We start from the raw sequence: 16,431 nt of genomic DNA on the forward strand, positions 1-16,431 counted from the left end.
ATGAAATTCAATATTAGACAATATCTGGTTTTTGTTTGTTTTTTTAAAACTATCCATATTTAAGTTTTTAAAGTCTAGTAATTTGTTTTGGGTTATTCATATCCAACTGCAAGAACTAGGGTACATATTTTTTAAGATAATCAAATCAGAAAGATCATCAAATGCTTTACTTTTTTAAATAAAATTTAATGCATGCAGGCGTTTTCTCTATATGCATGTCTGTACACTACATGCATACCTGGTACATGTTGAGGTCAGAAGAGGCCATTGAGCCGGGCAGTGGTGGTGCATGCCTGTAATCCCAGCACTCTGCAGAGGCAGGCAGATTTCTGAGTTCGAGGCCAGCCTGGTCTACAGAGTGAGTTCCAGGACAGCCAGGGCAATACAGAGAAACCCTGTCTCAAAAAAAAATTAAATCAAAAAAAAAAATTAAAACAGAAGAGGCCATTGAACCGCTGGAACTAGAGTTACAGAGGGTTGTACTGCCCAACTTGTGAACCAAATCCAAGTCCTCTGGAAGAGCAACCAGTGTTCTCAACTGTTGAGCCACTATCTCTCCAACCCCAAGTGTTTTATGTCTGAACCACTGAATTATTGGTACAGGTAAAAAGGCTAATTTATGGAACCATATTATGGACAACGGGCGAGTTTTATTAGTATCAATACCAAACAAGACTTTAAATCAATTAAAATTTTATTTGATTAAAGTTACTTTTACATTGTCTACAACCATGGTGAACACATTCCTGGTATAAAGACACAGCCTTTTGAGTTTGAGATATCCCCAACTATAAGATTACATATATAAAACTACCATAATTATTAATGAGGTAATCAAAGTAAAATAGTTATACTATCTAGAATAAAATAAAATGGAAATAATTTACTCATAAGATTCATATTTAAATCATCTTTATTTACAAAATACTATCCTGAGAATTATAATCCATTAAGCTTCAATTTGAGCAAAAATATAATCACATAAGTAACAGCAGTTACTTAAACTGAAAATGAGAAGGAAAAGACTGGCGGCGAGACCAAGGCTGTCAGGCCTCCTGTGTTCCCGGAGGGTCAGCTGCGGGCTCTTTTGAAGGCGGAACCAAGTGTGGGGGGAGCTCACTTCTACTTTCAGGATGTGGGGGAGGGGGAAAGAACCCAGCCCTTGGGGGAAGGTAAGGCGGAAAGCCCCTTGGTGCGTACACAGTTCTCCCTGTTCAGAGAGTAGAAAAAGATATTGCAAGTTTAACTGAGTGCTGCACACTTGTTAAACTACCAGCTCCAGGAGCTAGTATGACATTCAAACACTCACAGCAGAATACCTGATCTCGAGAATTAATTTTGCCACTGAAAAAGTATACTTCTTCAAAAACATAGGATTAATAAGAGGAGCATTAATTTCAGGTATGTTGGTTCTATCTTAGCAGCTACACAAGATTTTGATACACTCAAGACTTTAAAACCTTGATATTCTACTAAAAATATTTCCTGTAATGCCAAGGCCACCACAAAACTTCCCAAACACAGGTCATGCTGACTTGCCTTGACCTCGAACTTTAAAGCCAGTAATGAGGTCAGAGAGCACCTACCCAGGACAACTAAGTTGGTTCTTGTGTAGAACCTGAAAACAGGATTTACTGTGTCGGAACCTGGGTTCCAAATGGTAACGTATGTTGTAAAAGCAATAAATTACTTTTATTTTAAAATATAAGTGTATTAAGGAATTTTCATTAAGTTCAACAAATAACTAAACATGATCATAGATTTTTAAATAAGTATGATCACTTAGGAACTATTTATGAAAAAGACTTTACAACATTTTAGTCAGTAATCTTAAGACTAAAATATAAGTAATAATTTAACTAATCGCCACAATACATTTCTATTAAATGAAATACACATAATTTTAATCTTAAAACTGCTTGTAAATCCAGTGGTTTTCTGAACTATCACAATACAGTTAAAATTAAAAATTAGCTACGGTGGATGGAGCCCGGCTCCCTTTGATGCTGGACTAGAGCCTGGGAGCTATATGAACCCTCTCCTCCCCTGGTGGTTCTGGTTAGCGTGTGTCACAGCAACAGGGACCAAACTACATGTAAACCCCAGATAAACTGTCACATGCGTGAACTATCAAAACGCCTACCTGGGACCGCAGCAAGTGGTGGGCCAGGGAAGTCCCTTGGTAGAAAATAGTCTCGAGGAGCTGTATAGACGTTTCCTGGAGGCGGTGGGGGGAAAGAGGGACCCCTTCTCATGAACTGGCTCCTTGGATCCATTGGAAACAATGGGTCTCTGACTGGGGGAAAAGGTGGTGGGAGGAAGCCGCGGCCAGCTGCTTCGCTCTCAGCAGGAAGAGGAGAGTCAGGCACGTTAGAGTCCTGTAACACATTGTCAAGCTGCAGTCAGTAAAGTGTTCAATTCACAGCTCCTGTCCTGGGAACATTAGGCATAAAAGAAAGTTTGTAGGCGCCTCCGCTGAAGGTGGGCCAAGGCTCTCCCGAAAACTGCCAACAGACTCAGGTTCCAAGCCGGCTATGAGCTGCCTGCTAACATATATTTTTACCAACTCAACAGAAAACTGGTAGTTAGTAGTCTACCTAGCTCAACTAAACCTCAAGTATAGTACAAGCATATCAAAATAGACACTTAAAAAGATAAAAACATGGGCTGGAGAAACGGCTCAGTGGTTAAGAGCACTGGCTGCTCTTCCAGAGGTCCTGAGTTCAATTCCCAGCACCCACATGGTGGCTCACAACCATCTGAAATGGGATCTGATGCCCTCTTCTGGGGTGTCTGAAGACAGTTATGGTGTACTTACATATAATAAATAAATCTTAAAAAAAAAAGATAAAAACACTGTTGTCAAACACCCATGTAAAAGAAAATGTGAGATACTGATTATTTTGAAGATGAGGAGGGAAACAAAGGGGCGACGAGGTGTAGGAAGAACCAGCCAAGTGAACAGAACTGGGGTCGCGGAGAGCAGCTCTAGGACCTGCCAGAGACCTGGGAGAAAGGAGGCTCCAGGGAGTCTCTGAGGGGGGCTGTAGCAGAGACTCCTACCGTGGGGGATATGGAGCCTGAAGCGGCCACCTCCTGGAGCCAAGCAGGAACCCCAGGGATGGGATAAGGCCACCAACCAACCTGGCACAGAATGTGTCCTGCCTACAAGAAGTGCACAGATAAGGACTGAAAAGAGACTGAGGGAATGGCCAAACAATGACCAGCCCAACTTGAGACCCATCCCATGGGCAAGCACCAATCCCTGACATTATGCGTCATACAGGAACCCAGCACAACTATCCTCGGAGAGGATCCACTCAGCAGTGACCAAAACAGATGCAGAGACCCACAGGCAAACATTAGATGCAGCTTGGGAAGTCTTGTGGAAGAGTTGGGGGAGGACAGAGGGACCTGGAGGAACAGGGATTTCCCAAGTAAACCAACAGAATGAACTAACCTGGACCCTTGGGGGTTCCCAGAAACTGAACCACCAACCAAAGAGCAAACAAGGGCTGAACCTCCTCACACATGTAGCAGATGTGCAGCTTGGTCTTCACGTGGGTCCCCCCAAATTGGAGTAGGGGCTTTCCCTGCCTCCCTTGCCTGCCTGTGGATCCTGTCCCCTAACTGAACTGTCTTGTCTGGCCCCAGTGAGAGAGGATGTACCTAGTCCTGCAGTGACTTAAGGTACTAGGGTGGATTGGGCACCCAGTGGGGACCACTACTTTCTCAGAGATGGAGGAGAGGGGGGCTGTGGTGGGGTGAGGGGATTAGGAGGAGAGGGGTCCTGTGGTGTGATCACGATATAAAGTGAATAAACTAATGGGAAAAAAAAAGATACTGATATTTTCAAAATGACCAAAATCAATGTGCTATTTTAAAGCTAAAATGTACTTTAAGATTCAAATAAGATTTCAAGGAAGAAATTCTAAAATTATGTTCAGCTAGTAAGTAAGGTGGCTTAAAAATCCATCTGAAAGTCATGCTGTTGTTTTTTAAAGTAGGGGACCTGTCAGGTTTCTTCTTGTTTTTTTTAAATGTTTTATTCACCATATGTGTATAGGTATTTTGCCTTTATGTAGGTCATGCACAGCCATGTACAATTCATAGAGGATAAGAATGGGGCTTCAGGGGCTGGTGAGATGGCTCAGTGGTTAAGAGCACAGACTGCTCTTCCGAAGGTCCTGAGTTCAAATCCCAGCAACCACATCTGTATGAGATGACAACCATCTGTATGAGATCTGATGCCCTCTTCTGATGTGTCTGAAGACAGCTACAGGTATACTTGGATATAATAATAAATCTTTAAAAATAATAAAAGAATAGATCCCCTGGGACTGGAGTTAAGAATGGTTGTGAGATACCATGCAGTTGCTAGGAATCACACACAGATCCTCTAGGAGAACAGCCAGTGCTCTCAACCTGTCAGCCCTTCTCCAGTCCATTATCCAGTCTTTTGAGACATTTCCTTATATAGCCCACACTGACTTCAAATTCACAATCCTCCTGCCTCAGCCTGCCAAAATGTCAGGATTACATGCACCACCTGGCTTGTGATTTGTAATAATTCACCATAGGGGAAAGAAAACCATAGCCAGAAAGGGAACAGTGTTAATCCTAAGTAGAAGTATGGTCTACAGGCAGTGGTGGCGCACGCCTTTAGTACCAGCACTTGGAAGGCAAAGGCAGGTGGATTTCTGAGTTCGAGGCCAGCCTGGTCTACAGAGTGAGTTCCAGGACAGCCAGGGCTATAACGAGAAAACTTGTCTCGAAAAAACCAAATCCAAAAAAAAAACCCACCAAAGTATGTTCTGATAATATATTGATGTCACAAAGGAGAACAGTTCTAGCCTTATTCTACCAAGACCAAGAAACTGGTTATGACACATGGGTAGAATTCAATTTTCAATACTTACACCAAGATTATCTTTGGTATCGTTTCCACTGGATTCCATTTCTGAGGATACTGGCCCATCTAGGCCAAAAAAAAAAAAAAAAAAAAAAAAAAAAAAAAAAAAATTAAAGCAGGAGAACAATTCCTGAGTTCTTGCTTCCATTCCTAGACTATTTACAGAACCAGATGACACTGTTGTGTCCCCTCCCGTTGCTGGCCCAGGAGAACAACTTGATATGAGTATTCCATATTAGGGTCCCAAGAGCAGCCTGCGGCCTGTGGAAATTTCAATAGAACAGACATTCTTTTGCCGTGCTGTAATGACCTTTCCAGCTGGTTGCTCCCACAGCCTCCTAAGGGAACTTCTGGGGATGGCACCCAGCTTCCTGTCTTTGTGTTTGCCCTCCTTTCCCTCAGTATACAATATATATTTCTGTTGTAAAAGTACCCTTAAGGTACGCAGTGAATGCAAAATGAAATCTTAACTTCTGAATTTTGTTCTTTCTTGATGCTATGTGCTTTGGGCTAGTGTGTGTACACACACTTCCTAGCATCAATGAGCGCTACAGTGCTAATAGAAGAGGCCCCAACAAACAGATCCAATCTACTGAATACCAAATGGGTAAATGAGAACTGATTAAGGATATGAACCCAAAGTATTTTTCTGGTAATCTCTTATATATCTATCCACTGTCATCTGGCCACCTAATATCCTCGACTGCAAAACAGGCTATGTGTCAATGGACCAATAAGACATAGTTATGGAACAGAGACAGGTTTATATCACGGGGAGATACAGCAAACCCTTACCATGGAACCCAAACTAACCTTCAACATTTTTTTTCTGCTTGTTACTTATTTTTTATTTAATTTTTTTACTTATTCATTTGTATGGCATGACTGTAGTATGATACAACAAGGAAGGTGGAAAGATGGCTCAGCTGCTCTTCCGCAGGACCTGGGTTCAATTCCCAGCACCCACAGAGCAGCACTCAACCATCTTTAACTCCAGTTCTGGGAGATCTGATGGCTTGTTCTGGCCCTCCACGGGCTTCAGGCATGAATGTGATGCACAGAAATAAATGCAAGCAAAAACAACCTCACACATAACATAAAAATAAGTAAACTCTTTTTTAAAAAAGACAAAAGGAACTACAAACAGGGGAAATTCAGGAAAGAGATTCTGGCCTTCAGAGCTCTCTGAGGTGGTCACTCTATCAGCCTTCGGTCCAATGCCCAGTCCTCTAGACTGGCAGTTTAACCATACACAAGCATCCATTCACCTGCACACGCACACGCAAGCGCGCACACAATATTTCTTACCCACTTTATCCAAAGAAGGCATATTGTAACTTCTGAGTTCTGCTGGTCCAGAGAGTCTACCAGAATTAGAATAAAACCTATCTTGTCTTTGTGGAGCTTGATCAGAATATGGTTGGCCTAGAAAATATTTTTTTTAGAATATCTTCATTAATTTTATGTTTAGACATTAGACTTAGACATTTCCTCTGCATCCAAAAACTAAAAACAAAAACTGTGAACCTATATTACGGATAAGCACTAGTCAACAATTTAAGAAAAGTTACCCTTACATACTTTGACACGTTAGAATTTGAATATTTCAATTACTGAGTAAATGGCAAAGAAAATGCTGAGCAGACACTCAGTGAGAAGGAAAAGCAGAGAGTCACAGTTGTCACCGAGGGCAGAAAGCACTGCAGACATCATGTGTTCTCAGTTTCACTAAGTTCAGAATTTCCGTTTTAGCATTCGGATGGGGAAGGGGTTCGTGCACTGTGTATTCAGATGCTGATTTCTACGCCCGGACACCTGGCTGCAGTGCAGGAAGATGGCATGGCCAGGTCTTAAAGTTATGTACAAATTGTTTTCTATCACCTCTAATTGGTTAACAAAGAGCTGATCAACCACTTAGCTGGGCAGAAGAGACAGGGTGGGACTTCTGATCCTAGTCAGGGTGTCCTAAAGGTGACCAGAAAGGGACCACAAGAAAAAAAGGAATAGAGGTGGACCTGGGGAATTCGCCACGAGGTCTCGATGGAGAGCAGCCACAAGGACACACATGGAGCGGAGCAGGCCAGGGTAACGCCAGACGGCAGAGCAGGGCACACGCTGGGCAGGAGCAGCCAAGTCGGTTAGGCAGCTCAGAACCTGCCCAGCTTAGTGCTCCCAGCTTGATAATAAAAAATAAGTCTTTCCTTCAGGAGCTAAAATGGGCTACAATGGGCGTAAAACACACAGGGGTGAAGAGAATTCCCCCCAAAATTACATTTCTAGCATTTATTCCAAACTGAAGGAAGATGTTATCTCAACTGGTAAGCAGAAGATCACAGCTCAGATGAAGGGCATCTGCACACTCACATTTGTGCACTAACTACAAAACGAGGGCCTCTGCGGCCACGGTCCTTCAGTCACAGGGTGGTTTAAGACAAATGGTGATTTAGAATGGCAAAATGAACTCTTAATTCCTAGCGCAACTCAGCACTCTGAAAGAAACAACAAGGAGTCTATTTCAGTCCTGAGAGGTGATGGTAGACTTACTCAGAATGGTATGAAGATATCAACTCCAGACTTTGGAAACAAAGAAAGTGGGCTATGCAGTTCTCAGTGTGTACCCAGTAGTCTTATGCCAACCTGACACAGCTAAAGTCACCTGAGAGAAGGGGATCTTAGTCAAGAAAATGCTTCCATAAGATCTGACTGACAGCAAAGCTGTAGGGCATTTTCCTAATTCTGTGATCAATGGAGGAGGGCCCAGCCCACTCTGGGTAGGGCAGTCTCTGGCTAGTAGGCAGCACTCCCCTCGGCCTCTGCGTCAGCCTCCAGACTCCTTCCCTGTTTGGGCTCCTGTCCTGACTTCCTTCAGTGATGGACTATGGTGTGGAAGATAAAGCCAAATAAACCCTTTCCTCCCCAAGGTGCTTTTGGTCATGGTGTTTATCACAGCAGCAGAAACCCTAACTAAAATACTATCCTACTAGGACATCAACAAACAGTACCAATGGCCTCCCATGACCTCACTAGGCAGTGGTTCATAATATGAAGTCCTAGAACACAGCTTTGGCTTTGTCACTCCTCTTCTGATTTAACCACATGAGATGGCCTAAATCCTCTCTCCTGCACAAAGCCAAGGAAACCACTTAGATGAATCAGTCAGTAGAGAAAATGGTATTTAATGAGCTCCCAAGAGTAAGGGGAGGTGACTAAGGAACGGTCTAAACCCATTTATACTACCGTTCAGATCTTAGCAAACAGCTAATAGAGCCTTATATCTAAACAGAATGCCCCCATTTTCTTCAAACATGGGATTAATTAGACAGAAGAATTAAGTGGAGAAACCTAAAACAACTCATCCTTAATCAGGCCTCAAGAGAACACATAAGTGTTTTGCTCAAAATATCAGAAACTCAAGACTTTTTTTTTAACAAAATATATACATTTTGCCTTCTACTAACAAAAGCAATCTGTTCCTTAAATCTGGGGTCTATTGTGTGTGTGTGGTAGGTATTGAACAACATATTAGTCTTAATATAGTATATGATCTTAGAGTTCAATTGTGATAGCAATCAGTAAACACAATGTGGCTGATTCTTTTAAACATTCATTTAGTGTGTGTGTGTGTGTGTGTGTGTGTGTGTGTGGATTCAAAAGACAGTTTTCAGGAGTCAGCTCTCTCTCTCTACCATGTGGACTCCAAGGACTGAACTTGGATTCAGGCTTGTTGGCAGGCACCCTCAGCTCCTGAGCCATCTCACGGACTGTGTGGTTGGTGTTGTAATAAAGGAATATGCAAGTAACAGGAAAAGCAGATTACCAATCATAATGGGAATAATCATTCCATGGGGTCAGAGGGCTTTACTAAATTTTGTTGATTATGACAGCTAGATCATCATCAGCCCCTCTCACTGAAGGTGAGCAGAATCCTGCTGTAGGACAGAGAGAACTCAAACTGACCTAGAAGCCTTCCCCACAGGCTAGCTTTCATTGTGCTAGAGGTGCATGCAGTCCACAGGACAGGAAAAGTCACCAATGGAAGCACTCATGGCTTGTGCGTACTACAGGAATGGCCTTCCAGGGAAGATACACCCACTGGCCCAAAAGCGCCATGACTCCTTTGGGAATGACCAACCACTTCCTGGTTGAACTTAGGGCCTGCTTTACAGAAGGGAATTCATGAAAAGTACTGCTCAAAGGTTTGTGGCTGGGAAGGTCATGTCCCTAGACGGGACCTACAGATGTTTTGCTAAGTGGATAGGTTATCAAAAAGAGGCTAAGCCAAACATGGTTCCAGTCACATGGCTCTCTGGTGGGGTAAAGGGAAGCAGAAGCCTCATCCAAAACATTAGCCAGCCATCCCTGGTGAGAAGGGATTGTCCGTCTTAAACTAGGACAGACCTAGTGTTCACAAAAAAAAAAAAAAAAAACCAGAATTGCAGGTTTGGGGAGAGGGATTCTTAAGCAGAAGTCAGCAATATAAAGCAATCCTATTCTGCCACTCCCTAATGAGTTAGAGGGTGAAGGCTGAGCACCATCTTGAAAGGGAACCTACATAAAACAGAGCTAATTTGGGGGACCAACAACAGAGATCAACCCAAATCAAGAAGCCTGAATTCAATCAGCCACAACTAGTGTTAGAAATCCCTGGAGACAGCTGACAAGCTGAAAATCGCATAAGCAAAAGGCTCAGCGCAGGCCCACGTGGCAGGAAGCTCGGCCCCTGGGCCACAGTTGGCTCTTCAGAGCCGCAGTCTGAGCACCTGAAGGTGAGCTCTGTCCGTGCATCCACAGATGCAGCCTGTCTACAGGACTGTCCACAAGCCACACCTGGGAGATCTGGACGGGAGAAGCGGGGCCTGCACCTGCACATCGCTCAGGAAGGTGGCTGCTTCCTTCCCTCCCAAGGAGGAGACACCCGCCAGCCGGAACACTGGTCACCTCAGACAGTATCATCTGGGGAGTCTCAGGAAAGACGGGAGGACCTGCCCAGGCTGCAGAAGGACTGCTAAGAGTTCAAGCAGCAGCAGTAAGAGAAATTCAACAACTATGTTTGTGAACATGTATATATTTTTTGAAATCTCAAGATATATAACTAAATTCTGGGCAAGAAATGTTGGCTAAGATAACAATGGAAATTTTCACTTTTTAGCTATACATCCCCCACATTACTCAGACTTTCAAAAATAAGCATTATTACTTTTATAACCAACAAAAACAATTGGAAAAAACTTCTAATGTGAACCATCACCTCCTAATATTCTTTATAAAAGACTTATTTCTAAAACGTATATGACCTTTTAAGATAGGACTGTTGTTTTACACACCTGGTGGTGGATGGGCTGTCATCCTGCGATCTTGCTCCCATGGAGGTGACAGGGACCTGTCAGAAGGTGCTCTAGGAGCATCAGATAACCTGTCGTAGCTTGAGTCTCCTCTTTCAGTATTCATTTGATGGTCCAGAAGGTTCTCAGGGCCTCGTGAGCCTAATTAAACAAAATACAAATCTACCTTATCTCAAGAAGTGTCACCAAAGACCTACTGTCAAATAAAATCAAAGCACTTTTTAAAAGTAAATACTAATTCAAACAAAGTTTCCCTAATATACATTTAGATTATAACTATCAAAACCATTTCTAAGAAACAGGAAAAATAATTCTACAATTTACATAAACAAATGCTTATGAGCTGGGTGTGTAGCTCAGAGATTAGAGTAGTTGATTAGCTAACACAAGGCTACCATAGCATAAAATGAATAAATAAATAAATATCCAACAACACTTGCCTATAAAATGCATCTTTAAGCATTATCAACATCAGCACTTTATAATTACAGCTGGTGGTTAAATAAATACTAAATCTGAAAACTAAGGCAGAGAAAGGAACTTGTAAAGACTTACACTAAGCAAAAGGACAGAAGGTTCTGTAGCTCAGGCTTGTTATATAGCAGCTATCTTAGGCTGCACGGCTATCTCAGCCACTCTTCTACTAACCAAGCAGGTTCAGACAACTTCCTCGGAAGTGTACTACACTAAAAAACATTAAGAGGCCAAAACTTGTACTAGAAGTTGTAATCCGAATTTCTAATTCTAACCTACTATGATTATACATTCTAGAAAATTCCCACATCTTTTTTTCTAGCTTGTTCCCCCTCCCTGGTTCATGAGAAGACTAGGAAGGGAGAACACCCAGGAGTCCACCGGACTGAGCACATCTGGACTAAAGCACACAGACCTTAATGAGAGACTCAAAAGACTCTCTTCAGCACTTGCTACCAGAGGACCAAAGTCATAAGCCAAGAGTCTACCAGGTAGACATTGCAAACCTAAAAATACAAAAGCTTAAAGTGTTTAAGAACAAGTTATATACAATTCACTCTCTAAAAATAAATTGTTTTCCTTATACACAATCTTATTCAAGCTTTCAAATTTCAAGATACCAAGAGGAAGTAGAAGGAGTCACACTTTCCTTTCAATGGTCATAGGAACCCTGATCCAAATCAAGATTTTAAGCCTGTAGGTAACTTACCAAGAACTTCTGTAGCTTTTTGAATAGACAGGAAACAACTTTGCGAATAATCTAAACACACTGTCACTTAAAAGCAATTAAGTAGAAGAGGAAAGTACTTAAACAGGAAAAAAAAGAGGAAAAGTAATTTTTACTCTAATTTCAAACATGCATTTGACTACAAGCAATCCTTGACTTATGCAATTCAACTTCCAGTGAATTAGTTTAGCCAATTAAATCCTATTTCTAGGGCACTATGCTGCTACCCATATGTGTTGTGCAAAACTAACTTTGTCTTAATGAATATTCTTCTCTTAATGAAACGTGATAACACTGTACAGGAAATATCACAAACCACAAAAGTGCAATGGCAAATACGTTATGTGGCTGGCATCAGTTGTACTGCTATAGGTATGTAACATGACATGACATATATTTCTGTAAGTTGAAGTGTAAATGGTGGTGGCACTGACTGACAGCCCTAAGACCAAATCTTACTGTAGACTGTAAATTTCAAAACAAAGCCACATTCTGGAGCACTTAATACAACCTCCTAGGGCTCCGTGCTTATGGCACAGTCACTTTCCCTAGAATTTCCAGTTCAAAACCAACACAAGCAAAGCTCTTCCTTTTTTGTTTGTTTGTTTTTGTTTTTGTTTTGAGAAAGGGTTTCTCTGTGTAGCCCTGGCTGTCCTGGAACTTACTCTGTAGACCAGGCTGGCCACGAATTCAGAAGCCCACCTGCCTCTGCCTCCCAAGTGCTGGGATTAAAGGTGTGTGCCACCACCGCCTGGCTGGCAAAGCTCTTCCTGAGGTGAGCCATGGCTGGCACCCAATTCAAGAGCTGAGGCATGAAAACAATTCTACATGGAACAAACTGAGGGCCAAGAAGATAACAAAGAGGAAAAAGGCGGCTTCACCTGCATCACTGGACACTGGGAGCCTCGGAAACTGGTGCTCTCGCCAAATCCAAAGAATAACGTTCTAAAATATGTGCAATGGCGTTGGGTTCAGCAGAAGCCCTGTCGCCTGGGAGGCTCTGCAGATGCGTGGACTCAGTATGAAATGACATGTTTCGTTTAGCTTGCTGGGTTTTTTTTTCTCCTTTGTTTCTGCTTCACGTTTAGTTTGTTAAATCACTTACATAAATGGTTAGAGACATTCATTAGTAGTTCATGTACTTAATGTAGCTATGGAAATAAAGCAAGATGGTACGGGAACAATGCAGACAACCCTGGCTTAGACTCTTAAAGTGTTAATTAAAAGTTAGGTCTCCTGAAAAACACAATTTATGCTGGCTATACTACTATATCTTATGTCTGTGTGTGTGTGTGTGTGTGTGTGTGTGTGTGTGACTACAAACCTTCAGGGCTGAGCATTATAAATCTAAACTCTGCAATATACAATGCTTCGGAATTCACAATTTTTTAAATACTACACCCAAAGAGGCTGGCATTCGGAGTACTCTGAGATTTCTGTATTTTCAGAGTTGAAATGGCCACCTGCACTACACTGTTTGTTAGAGATGGGATGGTCATCTGCATAACACGGTGTGCTAGAGACAGGTGGCCACTGTGGTGGTTTGAGTATGCTTGGCCCAGAGAGTGGCACTATTAGGAGGTGTGGCCTTGTTGGAGTAGGTGTGGCCTTGCTGGAGGAAGTGTGTCACTCACTGTACGGGTGGGCTTTGAGACCCTCTTCCAAGTTGCTTAGAAGATAGCCTTTTCCTAGCTGCCTTTGGAACAAGATGCAGAACTCTCAGCTCCTTCCCCAGGGACCACATCCAAGTGGAACACTGCTGTGCTTCCTGCCTTGATAATAGACCAAACTTCTGAACCTTTAAGCCAGCCCCAATTAAATGCTGTCCTTTAAAAGAGTTGCTTTGGTCATGGTGTCTGTTCACAACAATGGAAACCCTAAGACAGCCACCTGCACTACACTGAAGTCAGTGTTGAGACGGTCATCTGCACTACACTGTGTAAGAGAAAAACATATCAGAATAAGGAGTTTTGTTTTTTGAAGCAGAATCTTATTATGCAGCTCTGAATAGCCTGGAAACTACTATGTACACCATGCTAGCCTCAAACTAACAGAGATCCTCCTGCTTCTGCCTCCCAACTGCTGGGATTAAAGGTGTGGTGCCACCATATCTGGTCAAATATTCTCTACCCAGTTTAAAAAAAAAAAAAAGCAAATCTCTGATAAGCACAAGGAATGCCTGTATGTTCCAAATGTCTATTTATAGATTTGAAAGGTAAGTTGAGATGAAAATATAAAGTAAGGAAGGAATTTAGAGTAGTAAAAATGTTTAAACAAATATACCTCTTCCTCCTCCCCCTGGAAGCAAAGGTGAGAGTCTGAGTGGACCTTCCAACAATGTTGGAGGAGAGAGAAAAGCTCTCGTTTCAGATGGAGGTCGGCCCAGTGGTGAGGGACCATATGGGGAGTGCTCTGGAATAATTAAAACAGGAGATATAAATGCATATCCAGTTAGCTGTACCAAAACGTGAGAGTCCCATTTGGCAACTGCCGTCAGGTTACCCTACTATCAGTGTAAGTCTAATATGTGCCCCAAACACTACACAGGATTAAATAAAATAAGGAGCCTGGTGCTTTTAAAGCTTTTCAACAAATTAAATATCAGTCAATTAAAAACATTAGATTGTATATCCAAATGCTCAAAACTTGAATTGTCACCTTTATAGTTATATATACAGGTAATATTATTCTGATGTTTTTAGAGGTTTTATTTTATTTTTAGCTTTACACATATGTTTGTCTGTGTGGGTGTGCACATGAAAGTGGCAACAGTACAAGGCCAGAGGCAGTGGGTCCCCTGGGCTGAAGGTAACCAGGACCATGAGTTAGTCGATGCTCATGTCCTCTGAAGAGAGCAGCACATGCTCTTAACAGCTGAGGCATCTCTTCAGTTCTGAGAGTTATGATTTTTAAAATGTGAAGGTGTTTCTGTCTGTGTTGAATGTCATTATTTTTATCTGTGCAATGCTGAGGGCAAGCTACTAGCTCCCAGAGAAATATTATGTGGTTAAATAGATGCCAATGTTCAGAACACATGGTGCATAAAAACCAACCAACAGACAAGTCCCAAACAAAACAAAACATTAGCTTATTGTAAGTAACAACACAGGTTATACAAGGATGCTAGCGGTCCTTAGGGTTACAGAAAGATTTAGGGAGCATGAAGTTGGAGTGCTTTTTTTGTTGTTTTGTTTTGTTCTGTTTTGTTTTTTGAAACAGTCTCATTATGTGACACTAGAACTGGATATGTAGCTCAGATTGGCCTTAGCCTCAGAGATTAGCCTGTCCTTTCCTCAGAGTGCTACACCCAGATGGCTTGGGATTTTGATATTCCTTCCCAATATTTCAAATGAGAAGACTTATAATATGCAAGTGCATGATTTATGTCAGAGCAAGACAGGCCATGTTCAACCATGAAACATTTTAGTAAAAGTCAGAATTCGAAAGTAAATAAACACATAAAATACTCCAAAGAATCAGAGTCACTTTTGTATTCTTATAAATAAAAGATTCCATTACATACTATCATGCATCCAATAAATTTCTCTGTATTCCGGATGACCAAGCTTAATCTTAATCACTATTTGTGGTTATGCTTCCAAAGGTCAAAAAACAGCAACAAAAAATGAACTTAAACCTCAAGAAATGCACACTTCAAAGTCTTATAAAGTGTACCTGTTACACCCTAATAGTTTACAGGAAGATCTCTCGCAGCACGGCTCACCCCCTCCGATGCCCGCACTGGGTCACACTAAAACCCCCTTACGTACTTGTCCCACTCCGAACTTTGCTATTACTTGAAATCTACATTAATCTGATATTTTAGAATGTAAGACATATTTACATTTTAATGAAAGTTGATTTGATGACTTCCAGAGGTTATTAAAAGTAGATTCCACCTATGAAGATTTCTTTTCATTACAACACGAATTTAATTCCGCTTCAATTAAAATTACTCTGAAAATGTTTAGCTCAATAATAAATGAGCAGAGATACCAACTGCCTCTTTAAAGGGCTAACCCTCCCTGGGATAATTATAGTAATGACACTTTAGGCTAAGGTTGCCCCAACTAAGTAAATACCTCAGGAATTTCTAGAAGAGCTAATTCTCACTTTAATCAAGCAAATTTCCAAGTATTGTTAATATGTAAACAGTCACAATGCCATCCACTTAAGTATTTTTCATTCATTGTCTCAAAAATTACTACTGGGAATTTTTATTAAGAGCACTGGGCTTTTCAAGGAGTTAACAACACTAAATATCTGTCATGAGATCTACTGAAAAAAGGGTGCTACCAATCATTTTCATTATTGCTAACAAAACAAAACCCAGAAACATAAGAGTTAATGAAATCGTTTCAAATAGAATACTGGCTACAAAATCCAAAATACTGTTAAGTGAAAATGTTAACTTACACTAATGTATACTATATATACAATATATATATATATAAAAGATATATAATATGTATTTCAAACAAGGGGTTTAAAAAAAAAAAAAGACTACCTCTGCCAAATGCTGTATTTGGAACATCAAGTGCATAAGGATCTTTTTCTAAAAGTTCAAATTTAAACTCTGTTTCAGTTAATCTGTAAACAAAGAACAAACATCTCTAAGTTACTCATCCAAGAGAAACACATTTTAAGCAAAGGCCACTTCACTTCCAACCAGCTACTCTCCTAAGCTCAACATCTGCAGACAGAGAGGGCCTGACAGTGCTCGCCCAGACGCCTGCCACAGCCCCGCGCTGACTTGGGGTGACTTGGTCTTGTCAGAGCCCTGATGTTGGGAATTATTTGGCTCTTTACAATTAGACTGGTGAGTGCTACCTTGAAGAGCCCACATTTCTGAAGCAGGAGAACCATTCAAGATGAACCAATGCAAATATATCATTTTATAACTAAGGAAACTGAGGCGGGGAGTTTAACTGACTCATTCTAGATGAAAAGGCCAGGGCTACAGCACAGAACCCTCC

General features: G+C 41.5%; 1 protein-coding gene across 14 annotated transcripts in view; it reads right to left on the reverse strand.

The window, feature by feature from the left end:
* Window positions 1–676: 676 nt before the first annotated feature.
* Mia2 (MIA SH3 domain ER export factor 2) overlaps window positions 677–16,431 on the reverse strand; it is an 89,247-nt gene continuing 73,492 nt past the window's right edge. For 8 of the 14 annotated variants that reach the window (XM_052185787.1, XM_052185789.1, XM_052185788.1 and 5 more), the window contains 7 exons: window positions 15,963–16,045; window positions 13,739–13,867; window positions 10,237–10,395; window positions 6,221–6,337; window positions 4,920–4,978; window positions 2,144–2,378; window positions 677–1,210 (listed from right to left, as the gene is read on the reverse strand). In XM_052185787.1, the coding sequence (XP_052041747.1) occupies window positions 1,047–1,210; window positions 2,144–2,378; window positions 4,920–4,978; window positions 6,221–6,337; window positions 10,237–10,395; window positions 13,739–13,867; window positions 15,963–16,045 (946 nt within the window). In that variant the 3' untranslated portion in view covers window positions 677–1,046. The remainder of the gene's footprint in view (window positions 1,211–2,143; window positions 2,379–4,919; window positions 4,979–6,220; window positions 6,338–10,236; window positions 10,396–13,738; window positions 13,868–15,962; window positions 16,046–16,431) is intronic. The other 6 variants (XM_052185790.1, XM_052185793.1, XM_052185791.1 and 3 more) reach the window with 1 other exon arrangement.

This window comes from Apodemus sylvaticus, chromosome 6, assembly GCF_947179515.1.
Source record: "Apodemus sylvaticus chromosome 6, mApoSyl1.1, whole genome shotgun sequence".
NCBI lineage: Eukaryota > Metazoa > Chordata > Mammalia > Rodentia > Muridae > Apodemus > Apodemus sylvaticus.